Source organism: Netta rufina, assembly GCF_964035555.1.
Source record: "Netta rufina genome assembly, chromosome: 2".
Lineage (NCBI taxonomy): Eukaryota > Metazoa > Chordata > Aves > Anseriformes > Anatidae > Netta > Netta rufina.
The window spans coordinates 146966270-146983034 of NC_140124.1; the positions used below are offsets into that span (position 1 = coordinate 146966270).

The 16765-nt window shown below is 43.3% G+C and overlaps 1 protein-coding gene across 1 annotated transcript; it reads right to left on the reverse strand.

Moving 5' to 3' along the window:
• Nucleotides 1–391: 391 nt before the first annotated feature.
• On the reverse strand, nt 392–16595 carry DERL1 (derlin 1). Its single transcript, XM_084281414.1, has 8 exons — nt 16300–16595; nt 14686–14797; nt 11503–11567; nt 8852–8878; nt 6598–6693; nt 6157–6209; nt 4881–4991; nt 392–3062 (listed from the first exon to the last, which is right to left on the reverse strand). Exons 1-8 carry the CDS (start codon nt 16450–16452, stop codon nt 2924–2926), a joined length of 756 nt encoding a protein of 251 aa, XP_084137540.1. The 5' UTR covers nt 16453–16595; the 3' UTR covers nt 392–2923.
• Between the last annotated feature and the right edge of the window lie 170 nt (nt 16596–16765).

Genomic DNA, 16765 nt, shown 5'->3' on the forward strand with positions numbered 1-16765 from the left:
TAACTGATCTCTATCAATCCCACAAAATTCATGTGAATATACGGGTATTTCCTCCCAGAGGACAATAAACAGTGTGAATAGTTGCGTATAGCCCCCAAAAACTGCAACAGGATAATAAACCAGGAAGAACAGACTGTCTAAACTTACGGTGATGAACAGAGACAAAGAAAACATCTTTATGATTTTGCAACTCATCTGAGGAGATGAGACTCCCCCCCAAAACAGGTCACTGTCCTGAGAGTACTTTTGACCAACAGCAGCTGGTGGCACAACGCAGCTGCCAGACACCCTCTGGAGACACGCACATCGGAAGGCTTCTCCTAAACCGCATTATGATTTAGCGAAACGGAGACAATAACAGATTAAAACTTTAATTTAAAACTTTGCCAACAAAAAGTGATTACAAAAAGGGAAATTATCTGTACAAAATAAGAAAGGAGGTACTCGTTTAGCAAGAGACTGCCGCTGTCAGTGTACGCTGGAGGACAAATAATGCTTCAGGTCAAACGACAGGTGAGAAACGAACAAAGTGAATTTATAATATGCAATTCTACAGTGAATCTTCCATACAGCAATGTAAATTGACTTGAAGCGGCTCAAAGCAAACCAGGACTTACCAGAAGCCAATTTTCCTCACAAATCCTTTCCCTCTTAATTTATAGAGGGAGGATGCACTAACAAAGCAAGACCCAGCACACCGCACAGGGCCAGGACAAGGGCTTTTGCCGTGCTTCCTCCCACTCATGCCTTCCTTCTGTAACAAAGGAGCTGTGCAAGGTGAGTGTACCGGAGTTTCAGCTGAGTCACAGACTACTGCATCTTCACTTTGCAGTTATGTCCTGACTCAAAATGAAGACAAGGTAATACCAGTTTGGAGGCAGTGATATTTTATGACTACAAAGACCAGTTGCACCGTGACTCCTCTAAAGCTGATGGTTCTGAAACTTTTCGAGTTGGCCATCAAGTAGCAGGTGCTGGTCAACAACAGGTTAGTATTTACAACACTGAAGTCCTCTTTTCCACCCACCGTTTTCTACAGAGACAGACGGAGACAAGAACATCTTCAGAACTTATCACTGAATGGACAGAAATGGCAGGTTCTCTCTGAACTCCATGCTCCTGTACAATCTAAGCACTCACTGTGATCATTACCAGTTTTCCACATTTGTCCACAAGCCAGATCAACGAAAGGGAGCTGCAACAATGACACGGAGCATGCATATTTTGCAAGCAAGCCAGCTGAAGACTTCCAGTCTGACTGCTGATTTTCCACCCAGTTTCACATCGGGAAGTATTTACAAGTTTATCAACCTTCATTAGCCACGTTTAGTGAAGGAAAAAAAAAAAAAACAAAAAACAGAGTAATAAAAGCGTTCTTGCCCAGATTCACCTCACCTACTTATCAATACCTGAGGTACCTACGTTGGGGCAGAACAGCCTGCTGTGTCCTACCCACCCAGTAAAAAGAAAGACAAAAAGCAAAAGGGAAATTCAAAGACTTGGATCTCATCCTAGTGACAGTGCTTTTTCCTCCTACTATAAAAAAAAAAAGGGGCAACCATATTCCAACTTAGCTTAAGCATCATTCACATGAACCTAAGCTTTGCATTTTCACTAGCAGCTCCCACCCAGGGAAGTTGAGGGATGGTTATTTTTTTTTTTGTTTTCTTTTTTAAGAATCCTAAAAGACATGCACGAGTCCTCCTTATAACTGGGAAAACGGAGATAAGGAATAAGTTTGCTCAGATTCATACAGTGAGTCAGTAACTAGCTAGCATTACAGCTTCCTGGATCTCAGCCCCGTGCTCTGCCCACAGGAACCCAGTACTAGGAAAACTGCACAGAATCATTTCCCTCTCCATGTCAAAAAGCTTTACAAGAAAAATACAGACGCTAATAAATAGTGTACGTAGTTTCTCATTCACCAGTGAGAGTCCTGTAGTAAAAAAAAAAAAAAAAAAAACTGTTCTATTTTATCTTGAACCTGGAAAAGTTTATTTCCAGCTTTGATTCTTTGATGTCTTAAAGCTTTTAAGAGAAAGTCGTAGATTCAGTTAATATAAACATAATGCTGTAGTCAGAACCCTTTAACCACAATGATATGTTACGTTTTCTAGCTGTAAATTACTATTTGTGCTATCCAATTTTACAATCAAAACAGAAACCTTGAAGCCAAGAATTCAAAGATCTCAGGAAGAAAACAATCCAGACAGCTTCAATTTAAGTAGAGCAAGCCTTGTACATGACATGAAGAATTTATCATTTCAGTTCTGAGTATCTGTTATTGCCATATCAAACGAAAGCCCTCTTTTCCTTTGTCTTGCCCATCCCGTGCTGTAGCAGGTTGGACAAACGATGCATGGCAAGAAAAAATTGCTCTGGAAATATAGCTTAGTCGTGGAAATAAAACATTTGTACTTTACTTTATGAACACGGCACAGAAATATCGCTTAAGTAATGTTTCCAAAGACCATGGGACTTAAGCACAGCTATGAAAAAATCAGCTTCCTAAACTCTGGGGTTAGTTTGACCCAACTGCCACACACCGGATTCTTACTTAATTAAAAGCTGAAGCTTTTAATTACCAGGTGGGACAGAACATCGTTAGCTTGCTCCATCGCATCACAGAAGGAGATGGCAAAATGGATGCCTGTTGTGACAGACAGACAATACTGTACAAAGGCAGCTTTTTTTTTTAATGGCAGAATCAAATTGGACACTACTGGACAACCTGGAGTAAGATCTACATTTTTTCCCTTCTGGACTTTGTAATTTTCTCTTGCACCAGAAAAATTCTTCCCAATCGGTTATATCCAACAGCACTACAGAGAGCTCAGTTCTTTAGCAAGCTCTGCACCAGGAAGGATCAGTCCTAGAAGCAATTAAAAACAAGGAGTTGCTGTTTTCCAAGGGCAGATGTTTTTCACTGGTCACCTAGCCGGAAACCTTGGCCCCAGTTGTGTCTTCCACCACCCTGCTGATCTTCCGCAGCTCTTCTCATGCTAGCAGGTGGGACACCAAAGCCCGACACTCCTCCTCTCCTGTTTGGCAGCCAGCGGTACCTAGGACAAGCCAGAAGAAAAGAAGTTAAGAAATAGCTGTACCTTGGGGGTAATTACCAGACAATTTTTCCATAGACTTCCTTTCAGCTGCTAGACTTTGCATTACAACTAGCTTTTGATAGCAGTACCTCACAGGATACTTTCCAAATTTAAGACCCCAGTACACTGAGAAGTAGAAATCCTGGGGAACTTACATCCCTAGGATGTGATTATATGAACAATGATCCAAGCTAAGGGAAAAGACGGATGATAAGGGAGTCTCATTGTTCAGAATGAATGCTGTGATATAAACTTAATTCCCCTAACTTCTCTTCCTTTTTTTTTTCCTGGAGAAGTAATAAAAAAACCAGCAAATTACTTATGAGCATCTCTCTCCAATAGTTACAAAGCTCCTGCTACCACAGCATCCAATTATCTCACTGCTCCCTAAATAAACCTTCCTGCAGAACTGTGGACCAGAGACCAAGGGAAACAGGCTCAAGCATGCAGTGTTTTTGCTGAAATCAAAGTTCAAGTGACCTGGCCGGAACAAATCAGGCCTTATCATCCAACTTAGGCTACCAGCTAAACATAGGGATCTAAAACACAGCTGCAGGTACCAGTGGGATGTCTGGGATGCTATCACTGCAGAGTCATTTCAGGTCTACAATAAATAGGTAATTATGCTGAGCCCCTGGAAGGCTCTTCCTGAATCTCTTCAAGAAAATCTGAGCCCCAAACAAAAAACAGATTCCTTTATAGAAGAAAAATGATCCCGTATAATCTTCATTACACTAAATGTATCTGTAATTCATGACAGCAGTTTTTTCTTTTTCATAAAACTTTACAGTACAGAAGCAGAATTTATTTCACTCTAGAGGTGTTTTCAGTACTTCTATTCCTGCTTCTCAAATATAGAGAAAAATTAAATACACATATGAGGAATCAAGAGAATTGCATATAATCAACAAGATTGATGGTAGTTTCAGAGCTGTTATTACCCTGAAAGACATTTTAAAGCAACATTTGTCTTCTAATCTTTAAGGAAAACCAGGTTTAGCAGTAGGGCTTGCAAACACAAAGCTTCCCTTCTCGTTAAAACTTGCAGAGGAAATATAATGGCAATTCAACTTTGCATCTTTTAACCTTTTTAAAGGACAAACTATTAATTAATTGAATTGCTAACTAAGGTTTGGTAGAGAAAAAAAATATTTACAACCCAAAAGGGATGAGGACAAGGGGAACTGAAGCTACAATCTTCAGCTTCTGATCTTAATATTTCAGTGCCAAAAAACAATGATTAAGTTACAAGGAAAGCACTTCAGAATCCAAGACCTGAAGTCTCAGCCAAGGTGACTTGTACCAACTGCAGAGTTGAGTTCGTATTATGGCACTTAAATCTGCAACAGACTTCTGTTGTTGTTACAGCTTGCTAAACTGGTAGCTATTGCAATGATACATGGACATACAGATAAAAGATCACTTACAAGAGAAAATTTTAAAAAGAATGTGATGGATTCTTTCTGATAATTGGCAGGGAGGTCGTTTTACTATAGTTTAATTCACTAGCAGAGGTGTAACCTTTACTCTTACTCTGAACAGTGAGTAAAGGACACGAGCAACCTGTAGTGGTAACAAAGAACACCGGCCATCTGCAAGAAACTCAACGTTTTTGAGGGCTCAATCTATACACAGCAACACAATCACTACCATAGTCTGAAGCAGACTAAGTTTAACAAAGTATTTTACACCTTGCAATCCTAGCAAATTTATGTCCTTATAAACAACCCAAAAAATCGGTCCAAATACATGGTGAGACAAAGCACAAAGCCAGCTTACAAGAACTGAGGTGTGGACAGAAAATTCCTTCCTCCCAAATCCATCGGGTATTTGAACATTAAGAAGAAATACAGGTGTCCAACCAGATTTCCTATCAGCTCATTGATGACTCTGCAAAGCAAAAGAAAAAAAGAGGAGTTTCACATGCCGTCTTCCACAAAAAGAACTGAGTGACCATCTTCTGCCAGCTACTATTGTTCACCTGCCACGGGCTCTGCCAGGCCCATGAGCCACGGAAAATTCCCCTTTCCTCAGCGTTTTGCAGCCACTTCTTTAGAAGGGCCAGCTTGCAGTGCCAACACATCAGCAGGCTGTTCCACCCTCCCTTCCAAGCCATCTCTGCAGACTGTACTGAAAATGCAATTAAATGCTTGTTTACCTCAGGGAATTAGACCGTATAGCTATTAGTGTCTGAAATAATAGTCTGCAGAGCTTGAGAAGTTACGGCTGTTTTTGCTGGACAACCTGTCTCCCGCTGTACTGTTTTGTTCCCAGTTGTGCAAGAGCACTGCTGAATGGAGGCCCTTGAGTATTTGCTGTCATGCATAGAAACAGCAGGTATCTAACAGCAAGCAGTTTTCTCGAGTGACGGATGAGTCAGTGGGAGGCACAGCCAGGAAAAGGGAATTTGGTTTTGCTGCACTCGTATCTCCTCCTTTTATAAACCCAGCACATCGCTTGCCACTGTCACCAGCTGTGCTACAGCGTCACCAAGAGGCCCCCGTCAATACAGGGCACCGGTGGGAAAGGCTGAGCACAAAGAGGGGATTTCTGCATGAGAGCACTTAAAGAAATGCAGGACCAACCAGCAGATAGAGAAAGTGCTAATATGGCACCCCGCAGGCTTGTTATTGCCATTTTCCTTGTTTCACAAGCCGATAAAAGCATCACGCTGAAGGAGATTCTGATGGAACGAAGTAATAACACTTATCAGAGGCAAGCTAAGTTGTTTCTAAAACCAGTAATAATGGCTCATCACATGGGATGAAATCTTTCTTCACTGGGCATCATGCTTTTAGCAAGGAAAAGGCCTAACGCATGGATCTACTAGAACATAAATCAAATTCTTATTACTTTCTCCTCACCTACACTCTCTAGTTCTCACATCCTCATCTCCCTCTTTGCATTTATCTTAATCACCATATGACACTGAGAGGGATCAATCCAATTACACAACTTTAAGCCTCTTATTTTAATATTGCTGCAAAATTCAGCAATAAGAAACAGCTGCAAAAGCCTTTGTAACTTCAAATCGGTCACATCTGTTAATACGTACGATCCACCAATGATGTAGTTGAATCCCAGAATAACCCATGGCAGGTAACAGGCCTGAAAAAGAATGCAGAAAATGTAAATTCAAGTGGATTACTACTTAAACCTGCTCAAACTCCACTGCACTAGTATTTATGATGAGAATCTCAACATTTTAGCATCACACAAATCCTAATATATTAAGTAGATTCTAACTAATAAGGTAGAATACTCTAAACTGAGTAATCACTAACATGCTTAGACAAATCATACTGACTTAAATATTTAAGTACATGTGCCTTTTGCAGTCTATGTTTCATGCCAAGCTTACATCTGAAACATCTTTTCAGCAAAGCCACATTGAGTGACACCATATGAAAGACCAAAAATACTTATATTTTGTCTCTCAATCCCTTCACATGCATCTTCCAGGCAAAATACCTTTCCAACAACCTGTTTGATTTACCTTAAATCTTGTTCCAAACCAAAACGATACAATCATGTCTCTGTTCAGCTGGGCCCATACGTAAAGTACTGACATGATGAGTGGAATCATCAGCAACTGTAATATTAAAAACAAAAGAAAAGAGGCAAAAAGTTACCACAACGTTCACAGAAGTCTGAGAAACTTAGACAGCAAGGGGCTAGAAGGTTCAAAAATGGTTTAAAAGAATGATACATCAGCGAAGTCTTTAAAGATTGCCCCAGAATCTCTGCCACCACACCTCGTGGTTCTGCTCACAAGATCAGGAAGCTAAACAAGAGAACCTCCTTGGTCATACTCTTTTGCTGTGCTGGAAAACACTTTGTTAATGAAAACAGTGCCCCATTAGGCTACAGTATGATAGCTGAGATGAGCACGGAAGCCAAAATAGGTGGTGCAATTCATGATATAGGTATAAAATGATTAAACACATGTTAAAAATGCCTATGTCCCAAGCCGTGTAGCTACAGCAGCACAAGACCAAAGCAAAGGGCTCCAAAGCAACCTGCACTACGCAGAACAGCAGCCGTGGCCAATTCCAATGCTCCCAGCTGCTGGGTAGCACACCTACAACAATCAGCAATGTTTGTGCCATGTTCGTTTCTGTTTACAGTCCAAGGTAGTAACCCCAACACATCCTCATCTGGGGCTAAGCCAGAGGTGTCACGGCAAAGCATCACAACCTGATTAGGCAAAGCTTTTGGAAGAGCTTCAGGTCACCCCCTGCTCCATGCTGGGAGAGGAGCCTGTTCCTAATACTGCCCCCTACTGCAGCTGTACTTCAGCTGATTGGAGTATTTTGGCGAAACAGATAGAAAGGGCTATTTCAGGTACCTGCTGCTGATTTCTGAACCAAAAAGTGTGCTACCAGCACTGCCATAACCAGACTTTACACCGCAAACCAGCTGGGGTGACTGGAAGAGAGGATAAAACTCATCCCTTCAAGGGTGGCACTAATTCACAGGCTCCGCTTTAAAGCTGCCATACCAGAGCCAACCCGGCCTTCCCCAAGCCTGAAGTTTCACCAGCCTGAGTCTGACTCTTCACACAAGCACCTTAAATTCTTTATTAAAATTATTTTTATTTCAATGAAAAAACAAATGTTTCTCAAGTATTTGACACAGGAGGCCCAGATGTCCTACTCTATCATCTCACTTTTCAAGTCATTCATTCTACACAACCAAAAACCCTAGTTCTAACAAACATACATTTCTATACCAAACAATTGACTCTCTTTTAAGCAGTACCTTGTGTGCAGACTTAAAACAATTTTAGCTTTATTTTTAAAAAGATACAAATCAACAGAGTCTAAAATTCAAACAGCATGACATCAGCCTTTCTTTGAACAATTTGGTGGAGTCTTCCCCACAGCAAAAGAGAACAAACTGCAAAATTATGGACATCCCTTCACAGAATTCAATCCCAACTGCAGATGCATAATCATTATTTCTGTCTACCAGAGGAGCCCGATAAATGATCTCATAAATACTAAGATAATCTTGCACAGAGCATTAGAGATATTGGTGCAGGCTTTGGGTGATGGGGACAGAAATAAGATGAGGATGGAACAGCAGAGGCAGGCTGAAGGCATGGAGTTGTATCTGATACTCTGCTGTATTCAAGAAATGCTTCCTTTATTTCCACCCCCCTTAACATCTGGGCAGATAAGAGCTCCCTCATTGAAACTCCTTCTTCAGACTGCTATTTAATCATTCTTGTGAGGATTTTGCACTTCACAGTTCTGATAGGAATCTGAAGCTGTACTTTTCACAAAAAGAGCTTCTGTCAGCAAGTAGAAGGACTGAATTTGAGAAGACTAACGAACCCAGGAACCATTTTTAGCTTAAAAAAAAAAAAAAAAAAAAAAGTAAGAATGCAGATCCACATTCATTAGAGGAAACAGTACATGGATGAAATCTTGGGTCCACATCAGTGACAGGCAGAAACCTCCTGACTGTGAAAGCTGCTTCTCACTCCTTGACTCCCTAACTAGGTTATGGATGGAAGATTCAGAAACGAGCTTGTGATGGCAGCTGAGGTTAACCCAAACTACTCAAACTCAAAAAGAAACACTACACACAAAGCCAGTCCCTTTTGACAACTAAACCAACCTACCTTAAGTATGCTCTGTGTTTATGTAGATAATGCTGGCTAAAAAGCCATTAAATAGTCTGAGACCCTCATTAAATAGTCCGAAAGCTGAAGACTTATTTTTAAAAATCTGCACTGCACTTACCTGCATGTCCATGGCCAAGCCAGTTATCTGTCATTTTGCCATTAAGGAAAAAGCAGCAAAACCTGACAGACTTGAAGGAAAAAAAGAAGCTACACACACACTGAACATAAACGGGAAGGCCTTTAATTTAAACGCTTACAATGAAAACAATGTTCTTGGGAAGTATTAAGTCGGGCACTGGAAAAACGAAAAACCTCCAGTCATCTACAGACTTGCACACTTAGCTTGAAAGTGAGAAGTGACTGATGTACAGGAACTATCACCTCAAGCCATTACCCCAGCAGCTGGCAGATGCACTGGCCTCCCTCCACGATGAAACTGGCCAGCTACAAACTCAGCCAGTCCTTTCATAACAGCAGGTTATTTCTTCCACTAGTTTTTGGTGCTTTGTTTGTATTATAAAGACTAAAATGCCTTTGTAACAAAAGAAATACCAAGTCAGACGAAAATATCTAATATTGCCACTAGGTCATAGAAAATGAATGATTTCTTAAAGACATTTTTAACATCACTTTCCTGCCTTGGAACTCAGACGGTTTGCTTGCTGTAGTAACTGCTGGGCAGAAACAATTACTGAAGAATTTTGCTATGATCAGAATGTTTTCAACAGTTCACGAACGCACGTACAATGGCACCGAGCTCCTTCCCAGCTCAGGCATCCAGCTCACCCCTTACATCATCTACGGAACAAGCACCTGGAAGCTTTCAAATGACCACTTTGAACGTCAAGACACAATCAGACTCCTCTCATAGCTCACAGCCAGCAGCCTGCAACCACAACGAGGCTGATGGGTTTCTTAACAACACAACTAAACACAGGTTGCTTTCCCAGTACAGCTGCGGCTCAACAGGACTAGCAGGAATAACAATTCCCTCTCCATGCAGTGGAATGTAACCAGAGATGGTTACTCTATTGATAAAGGCAGCAGCATTTCTACACAGTAGCTTGCCCGGCTGTATCTGGTTTATGCTATCATTGCTCCCTTTTTTTCTACCAGTTGTGCCACTGCAAATTGCTGCAAGGAGGCCAGGAGTGGCACAACCAGAACAGGAACGCCTCCAGGGATGGAGATTCCACACCCTCTCTGGGCAGCCTTCACCTGTCTGTGACCAGTGCCACAGTAAAAAGGTTCTTTCTTGTATTTAAATGGAATTGTCTGTGTTTTATTTTGTGTCTGTTGCTCCTCAGTCTTTCTGAGGACCAGAGAAGTCTGGCTCCTCCTTTAATCCTTCCCCATTAGGTAGCTACGCACATGGATGAACCCTTGAACCTTTTTTTCTCCCGTGCTGCATTCCCAGCTCCCTCAGACTCTCCTCGTACAATGTTCCAGCTCCTCAGCCATCCTTACAGTCCTTCACTCACTCCAGTCTGTCTGTGCTTCTCCTGTACCAGAGCTCGGCAGACAGGAGCCACCACCTCCCTCAACATGCTGGCAACGCAGCCCAGGAGGCTGTTGGCCACGTTGCTGGCTCCTGGTTAATTTGCTGTCCTCCAGGAGTGCCGTGGCCTTTTCTGCAGAGCTTTGCAGGCAGCGAGTCCCCAACCCGTCCTGGTACACGGGGCTGCTCCTCCCCAGAGGCAGGACTTGGCACTTTCCTGTGCTGGGCTCCCCAAAACCCCCGACCAGCCCATTTCTCCAGCTTGTCAGGATCCCTCTGAGTGGCAGCACAACCGTTTGCTACCAGCAACTCCCAGTTTTGTGTTTGAAACCTAATGAAACTCAGGAAGTTGGCTCAGTGCAGACGACTCAGCACTGCTTTCACAGCCTTAGCTGACTTGTACCCAGCAGGTAAGGGTTGAGGTTATGAGGTAACCCCAAATTCCCAACTGAGGGAACAGCAGAGATCAGACCTGCTTGCACGTGGCAGCTTAAGCACACTAAACTCACTCCTAGCCCATGCTGCAAGAAGTGGCTACTGGAAGTAATACAGTGAGCACTACAGAAGCTCTTGCAGCACGAGTGGAGCTTTACGAAGCACAACTCCACTCCTCAAATTACAAACCTGTGTTAGCACACGTATTACTGTTGTCCCTGCAAGCCACTCACTACGTTTCCAGGAAGAACAGAAGTTTCAAGAAGTTTCAGTTCCAGGAAGAACAGGAGAACAAGTCCTACGAGGAGCGGCTGAGGGAGCTGGGCTTGTTCAGCCTGGAGAAGAGGAGGCTCAGGGGTGACCTTATCGCTCTCTATAGGTACCTCAAGGGAGGCTGTAGTGAGGTGGGGGTTGGCCTGTTCTCCCACGTGCCTGGTGACAGGACGAGGGGGAATGGGCTTAAGTTGAGCCAGGGGAGTTTTAGGTTAGATGTTAGGAAGAACTTCTTCACTGAAAGGGTTGTTAGACATTGGAACAGGCTGCCCAGGGAAGTGGTGGAGTCACCATCCCTGGAAGTCTTCAAAAGACGTTTAGATGTAGAGCTTAGGGATATGGTTTAGTGGAGGGCTGTTAGCGTTAGGTTGGAGGTTGGACTCGATGACCTTGAGGTCTCTTCCAACCTAGAAATTCTGTGATTCTGTGATTCTGTGATTCTGTGATTTTACTACATTGTAGAACTGTTAGCTGCTAAAACTTGGTCTTTCAACATATTTCAGACAGAAATATTGGAACCAAAATATTCTAAAAGCTTCATGATATGATAAACAGAAGGATACAACAATGCAGATCCAGTTGAACAGGAGCATGAACATGTAATCTGCTGGCCTTCCATCAAAAGCCCCTGGAAATAGAAAGAATTGTTAGGATAGGTGTGATATCATGGTTAAAAAATTAAAACTTTATCTTCTGAAGTCTAAGAAAACTTCAGCTGATGAGAATTACACTAACTACTGCCAGTGGTTTATTACTTTTATTTTTTAAGTTTAAAAAGCTTTATAACAACCTTCAAGACCAAAATTTAAGACCTATTGCATTAAGTGCACACACAACAGCTCTACAAAAAAAAAAAAAAAAAAAAAAACTAACAAACAACATGCTAACTCTGGAAATAAGTAGTTTTTACTTCACAAGACTTCAAATTGGAGAAGTTGCCAGTCAGAAGCACACAATAAAAAAGTGTACGTACAGAGCAAAAGCAGAGATGCAAAGTTGATCAAGTCACATGAAAGCTACTCCTTACTTAGGCAAATTGCATCCTTTTTGCATCATCTGGTCAGGCTCAAGAGATGTGACTTTTTACACTCCAGGGAAGTTAACATATGTAGCAGAGAGTATAAACGTGCCATGCATTCTGTTCCTTCATCCAACCTGACCTGCTTGTCTGATTGCCTGTTTAAAACATGTCAGCTTTTTCCAGGACAGTGGAAAAAAAAAAATAATAACATTCCCTGCAGGTCACAGAAAATGAAATTATCTTTTGATGCCCTCTTCAGTTTATGACCTGGCAGAGAGAAGGCTTAAAAAAACAACCCCCCAACTCTTTGTGAACATGAAAATTACAGGCTCTCAATCTTGCAGTCCGTGGCACAGACCTCAGCATTTGAGCCAGATTCCTATCAACTCTCATATCACCTCACACAGGCAAGGAAAGACCAAGAATTCTGCTGAAACAGATCCAAAACACCACAAGCAAGCTGATTTATTTGCTAATAAACATCAAAATATCCCAAGAGGACACTGTAATATTAGCACAATGTGGCTTCCTACAACTATTTTACAGGTCTTCAAGAATCTAAAGAAAACATACCCATTTTTAGCATTCTTTTTAAATAATTGGAGTGACTCAGCCTGCGTAAAAACACTAAAATGGCAACCTTGTTTTAAGTTTATTATTTAAGTTTAGCCACACAAGTTACATGACAGGAAAAAACAAAAACACTTTGAAGAAGTCTTCTGGAAAGTTTTAAAGCTGGAGAACTCCATCAATTGGAGTTTTCTCCTTATTGTTGCCATACAAATGAAACAAATAGAAAGGAAGCTGACTAACACTGTAGAACCTCCAAGCAGAGGAATTCCTCCAGAACATGAAGAAATAAAGGAAATAAAAGTTTTTAACAATATCTCATTATTTAGAAGATAAGTAACTAGCAAGACAATCTATTTAAGATGTATTTCCAATTCATATTTAAGAAAACTGAGCTACAGGCTCCCAAGAAGTTCAGCACAGGACTGAGGAGCCCACTGCATCCAGCAGGGCCCAGGAGAAATCCAGCACCTGGCGAGGAGCTGCAGGCTCAGAATCTCATCATTCACACTGCTGGCAACAACGAATATTCCCACTGCGGTCTCCCTGTTGGCATTTGTTACGTTCTTCACCACCAGAAACAAAGCAAAACCATGTCAATCCCATTTTCCTCAGGTAGCTGGACATCAGCTCATTAGGAAAACACAACCCCAGTATAAAGCCATATGGTTGTGGTGTTTTTTAAACAACTGAAGCTCTTCCCTTAATAAATTTGAAGTTAGCACGCAACACTAGTGCATGCTCAAAGCCGTGTACAACCCTGAAAACAGTAATTTCACTTCCTCGGTTTCACTGATAAAAGGAGGCAGGTCTATGCTGATTTCAACCTTTAAACGTATCAGCAGCTTACACACAGCAACTTCCCACTTGCAGAAGTGCAAAGGATCCGAGAAGTTTTTGCAGAAAGGAAGCAGTGACCTAATCCAGAACTTCGGTTACACTAAGAAAAATTAATCTTGGTCTTGCAGGTGAACTGCATTGCCTCACACAACAACACAGCTGGCTTCTCAGCTTCAGAATCCAGATGTATGTGGCAGGAATGTAAATTCACTGCTGAAAGACCTGACTTCCTTCCATGAGCCACCTGCCATAGCAGAGATAACTACAGTATTTTTTTTTAGTATAAGCAGTGATGTCTTATGATTTGCATATATTGATCGAGAACTCTTATTTCATGTAGCATGTGTTCATAACCTTTTACACCAAAAGGCTTAAAGAGAAGGAGGAGCTGGTTTTAGCAACTGAACTGCCACATGCTTTCATTGAGAAACAGCCAAATGCAATGGGCACCCTCCTCCGTTTCCCTGTTACTTGACTTAAAAAAGGGATCCCACAATGCTCTCTGGATGACAGGTCGACTGCGGACCTCTTCTCCACCCACAGGGGTTCCCAAATTTCCTCCATTTCCACTTATACCATCAGGTCTAAGGCTCCACTAAAACTACACTGGAATTACGTTCATAAATGCTTTCAGTTTTTTCATTTTTTTCAGTTTGGCTTCCTAAATTTACTTGATTTGAAATACTTTTTGGTAGTTTTAATGAACTCTGTGATGCAAAAAAGTCCCACGTGAAGCTACCTCATAACAACAATATCTTTTTAGAGATAGAAACCCAACCAGTTCCTTAATATTTTCACATTCCTGTTTGACAGAAGGATACGCTTCATTTGTACAAAGGTCTCTCTCAATTCAACATATGCTACAGAACAATACAAGTAAGCCCCATTGCTTTCAAAATAAAAGGAAAAGCTGAAATGGTTACAAATTACACGTGCCCTACCACACTTTAATGTTAAAGGACATAAGATACAAGAAAAAAGAAGTAAAGCTGTCTTCTTGTCTCTTTCCCTCGTTTCCTGAAATCAATGATTAGAAGCACCACACCTTTCTATTGAAAGGAAATATCACGTTCAGATCCTAAATGAACAAGCTCTGTGCCACAGGCAAAGAGGCAGTGAAACAAAATCAGTTTTTAGAGCAGTTTTCCCTTTGACTGAGAGAAGTGGGCACAGAGATGAGCCATCTTTCTCCCAGTTCTATCCAAACCTGCCACAGTCCCATCATCAATCCCAACAGAAGCTGTTTGGCAATGCTTGGTCTCTATCAACTCCGGGCAGAGTTTCCCACATGCACACACCTTCACGGACAACGTACCTGTTTCTAATCGTGATGAATATTGGTACAGGAAATACAAATTCACCAAGTAGAGAAAACCTGTCCCGGGTCCCACTGGGAAGAAGAAAGTTGCAGTTATCGGCCGCCAGATCTGTCCAGAGGAAAAGAGAAGGACACGTTTATACATTGCAGAATGCTTTCATATGCACAGCTTTTTTTGTTCTGCCTTGCTACCAATTAATTGCAAAAAATAAAAATAAAAATGGAAAAGTAACTACTGCTGCTTCAGCAGCCTCTACAGTTGGTTTTTAATCTGATGAGCAAAGCTGTTAAGACTACAGCTGAAGTCACCCAACTTTCAGGAACACTTCCATCACATCTTCACAGTATTGAGTCTTTATTGTAGTGCAAAAGAGGTCTGCTTGCAAGGATGTTGGCCTGTTTTAAAGGCATCTGTACGGAACCCTCTCTAACCCATTTGAGGCAGGATCTCACAAGCAGCCTTCAGCATATGTTTTCAGACAGCACAAGCTTCTCTGAGCTTTTTCCTACCTGCTTTAGAGTCTCTCAGCCATCAGTATTATGCACAAAGAACAGCAGCATGTAGCCAGGATAGAAAATGTCTGGCCATTTAAGAATGAGCTCGATATTGAATGGACAACATTTCCAAATAGCTCTTTAGGCTCCTGAGCATCATAGTTCCAGAAGGTTTAACAGAACTACAGAAAACACAGTCGCTTAAGCTATTACATTTTGGGGAAAATACATGAAGCAAACAGACAGCAAGGTTTTTTTTGTTGCTGTTGTTCACTCAGTCTGTTTTACTAGTGATGCAATGAGCACATATAAACTTAAAGGAGGGGCGATCTTTGCTTCCTTCACTTTTATTTTCAGTTCAACCAGGGGACAATCCCCTCAAACATCTGCGTACCAAAAAAATGAACCTGTGACCTCCTAACAGGAGAAGAAAAGACCACGTCTGCCTTGTGATCAGCCTTAACATTTCTAACACAGAGGAGACCACCGTTGTTCTGAAGCTCCAGGACTTCAGAGTCAACTTACGTCAGCCATACCCAGGCTGACAATCCCCAAACGTGACCTTTTACGTTCAGAACACAAACATAAAGCGCTCAGGGCCACAAAAAGCACTTTTTAATGCATAAAATTCACCCTGATATGCCCAGACCCAGCTCACTCTGGGGGCAGCTGCGTGCCTGCCTGCTCACCCACCGCGGCGTAACAGGGGCCAAGCACGTCACCTGCAGCTACCGCCACGCTTTTTATGATTTTAAGAACGAAAACACGAGGATGAGAGGTAAAAAACCGAAAATGCTCAACCTCGCCCCCCTGTCTGCCTCGCAGGGGCCCTGCGGACCCAGCCCGTGTCACCTTGGGGGCTGCAGGGCGGGGGCCGGCCCCAGCACAGGCTGCTGCAGGAGGGCTCAGCCCCCCCTCAGGCCGGGGAAGGGCCGGGTGGGTGCCCGGGGCCGCCCCGGGGCCTTTCGCCCTCACAGAGGGGCCAAGCCCCGGCTTGCAGCCCACCGCCCCGCCGCCGCGCACTACAACTCCCAGCGTGCCTTGCGCGCCGCACCCCCTTGCTTTCAATGGGGGGAGCGGCGCGAGGCACGCCGGGAGCTGTAGTGCGGCCCCTACCTGGAAGCGGTTGATGAAGGCGTCGGGCCACAGGAAGAGGTAGACGGGGCTGACGAGGCCCAGCTTGCCGACCAGCGGCACCGCGATGGAGCCGGCGAACCAGTAGCGGGTGATGAGCGGGATGCTCCGGAACCAGTCGCCTAAGTCCGACATGGCGCCGCCGAGGCCTCCCTCAGGTGAAGGGAAGGGAAGGGACGGGCGAGGGAGCGGCGGGGCCGGGGCCGGCGGAGGAGGGAGGAAGGAGCCGGGGGGAGGCCCCGAGCCCAGACGTGGCGCCGCCGAATTCGGCCCCGCCGCCGCCGCTTCCGGCCCCGCCCCGCTCCGGAGCCCGTTGCCAGGTGACGGGCGGGCTCCGCCACCCCCGCGGGGCGGAAACTACATCTCCCAGCACCCCCCGCGGCTGCCAGGCGGGGACTGTTCCATCCCATCCTATCAGAGGGGGGGGATCACCCTCCTGTTTCCTATT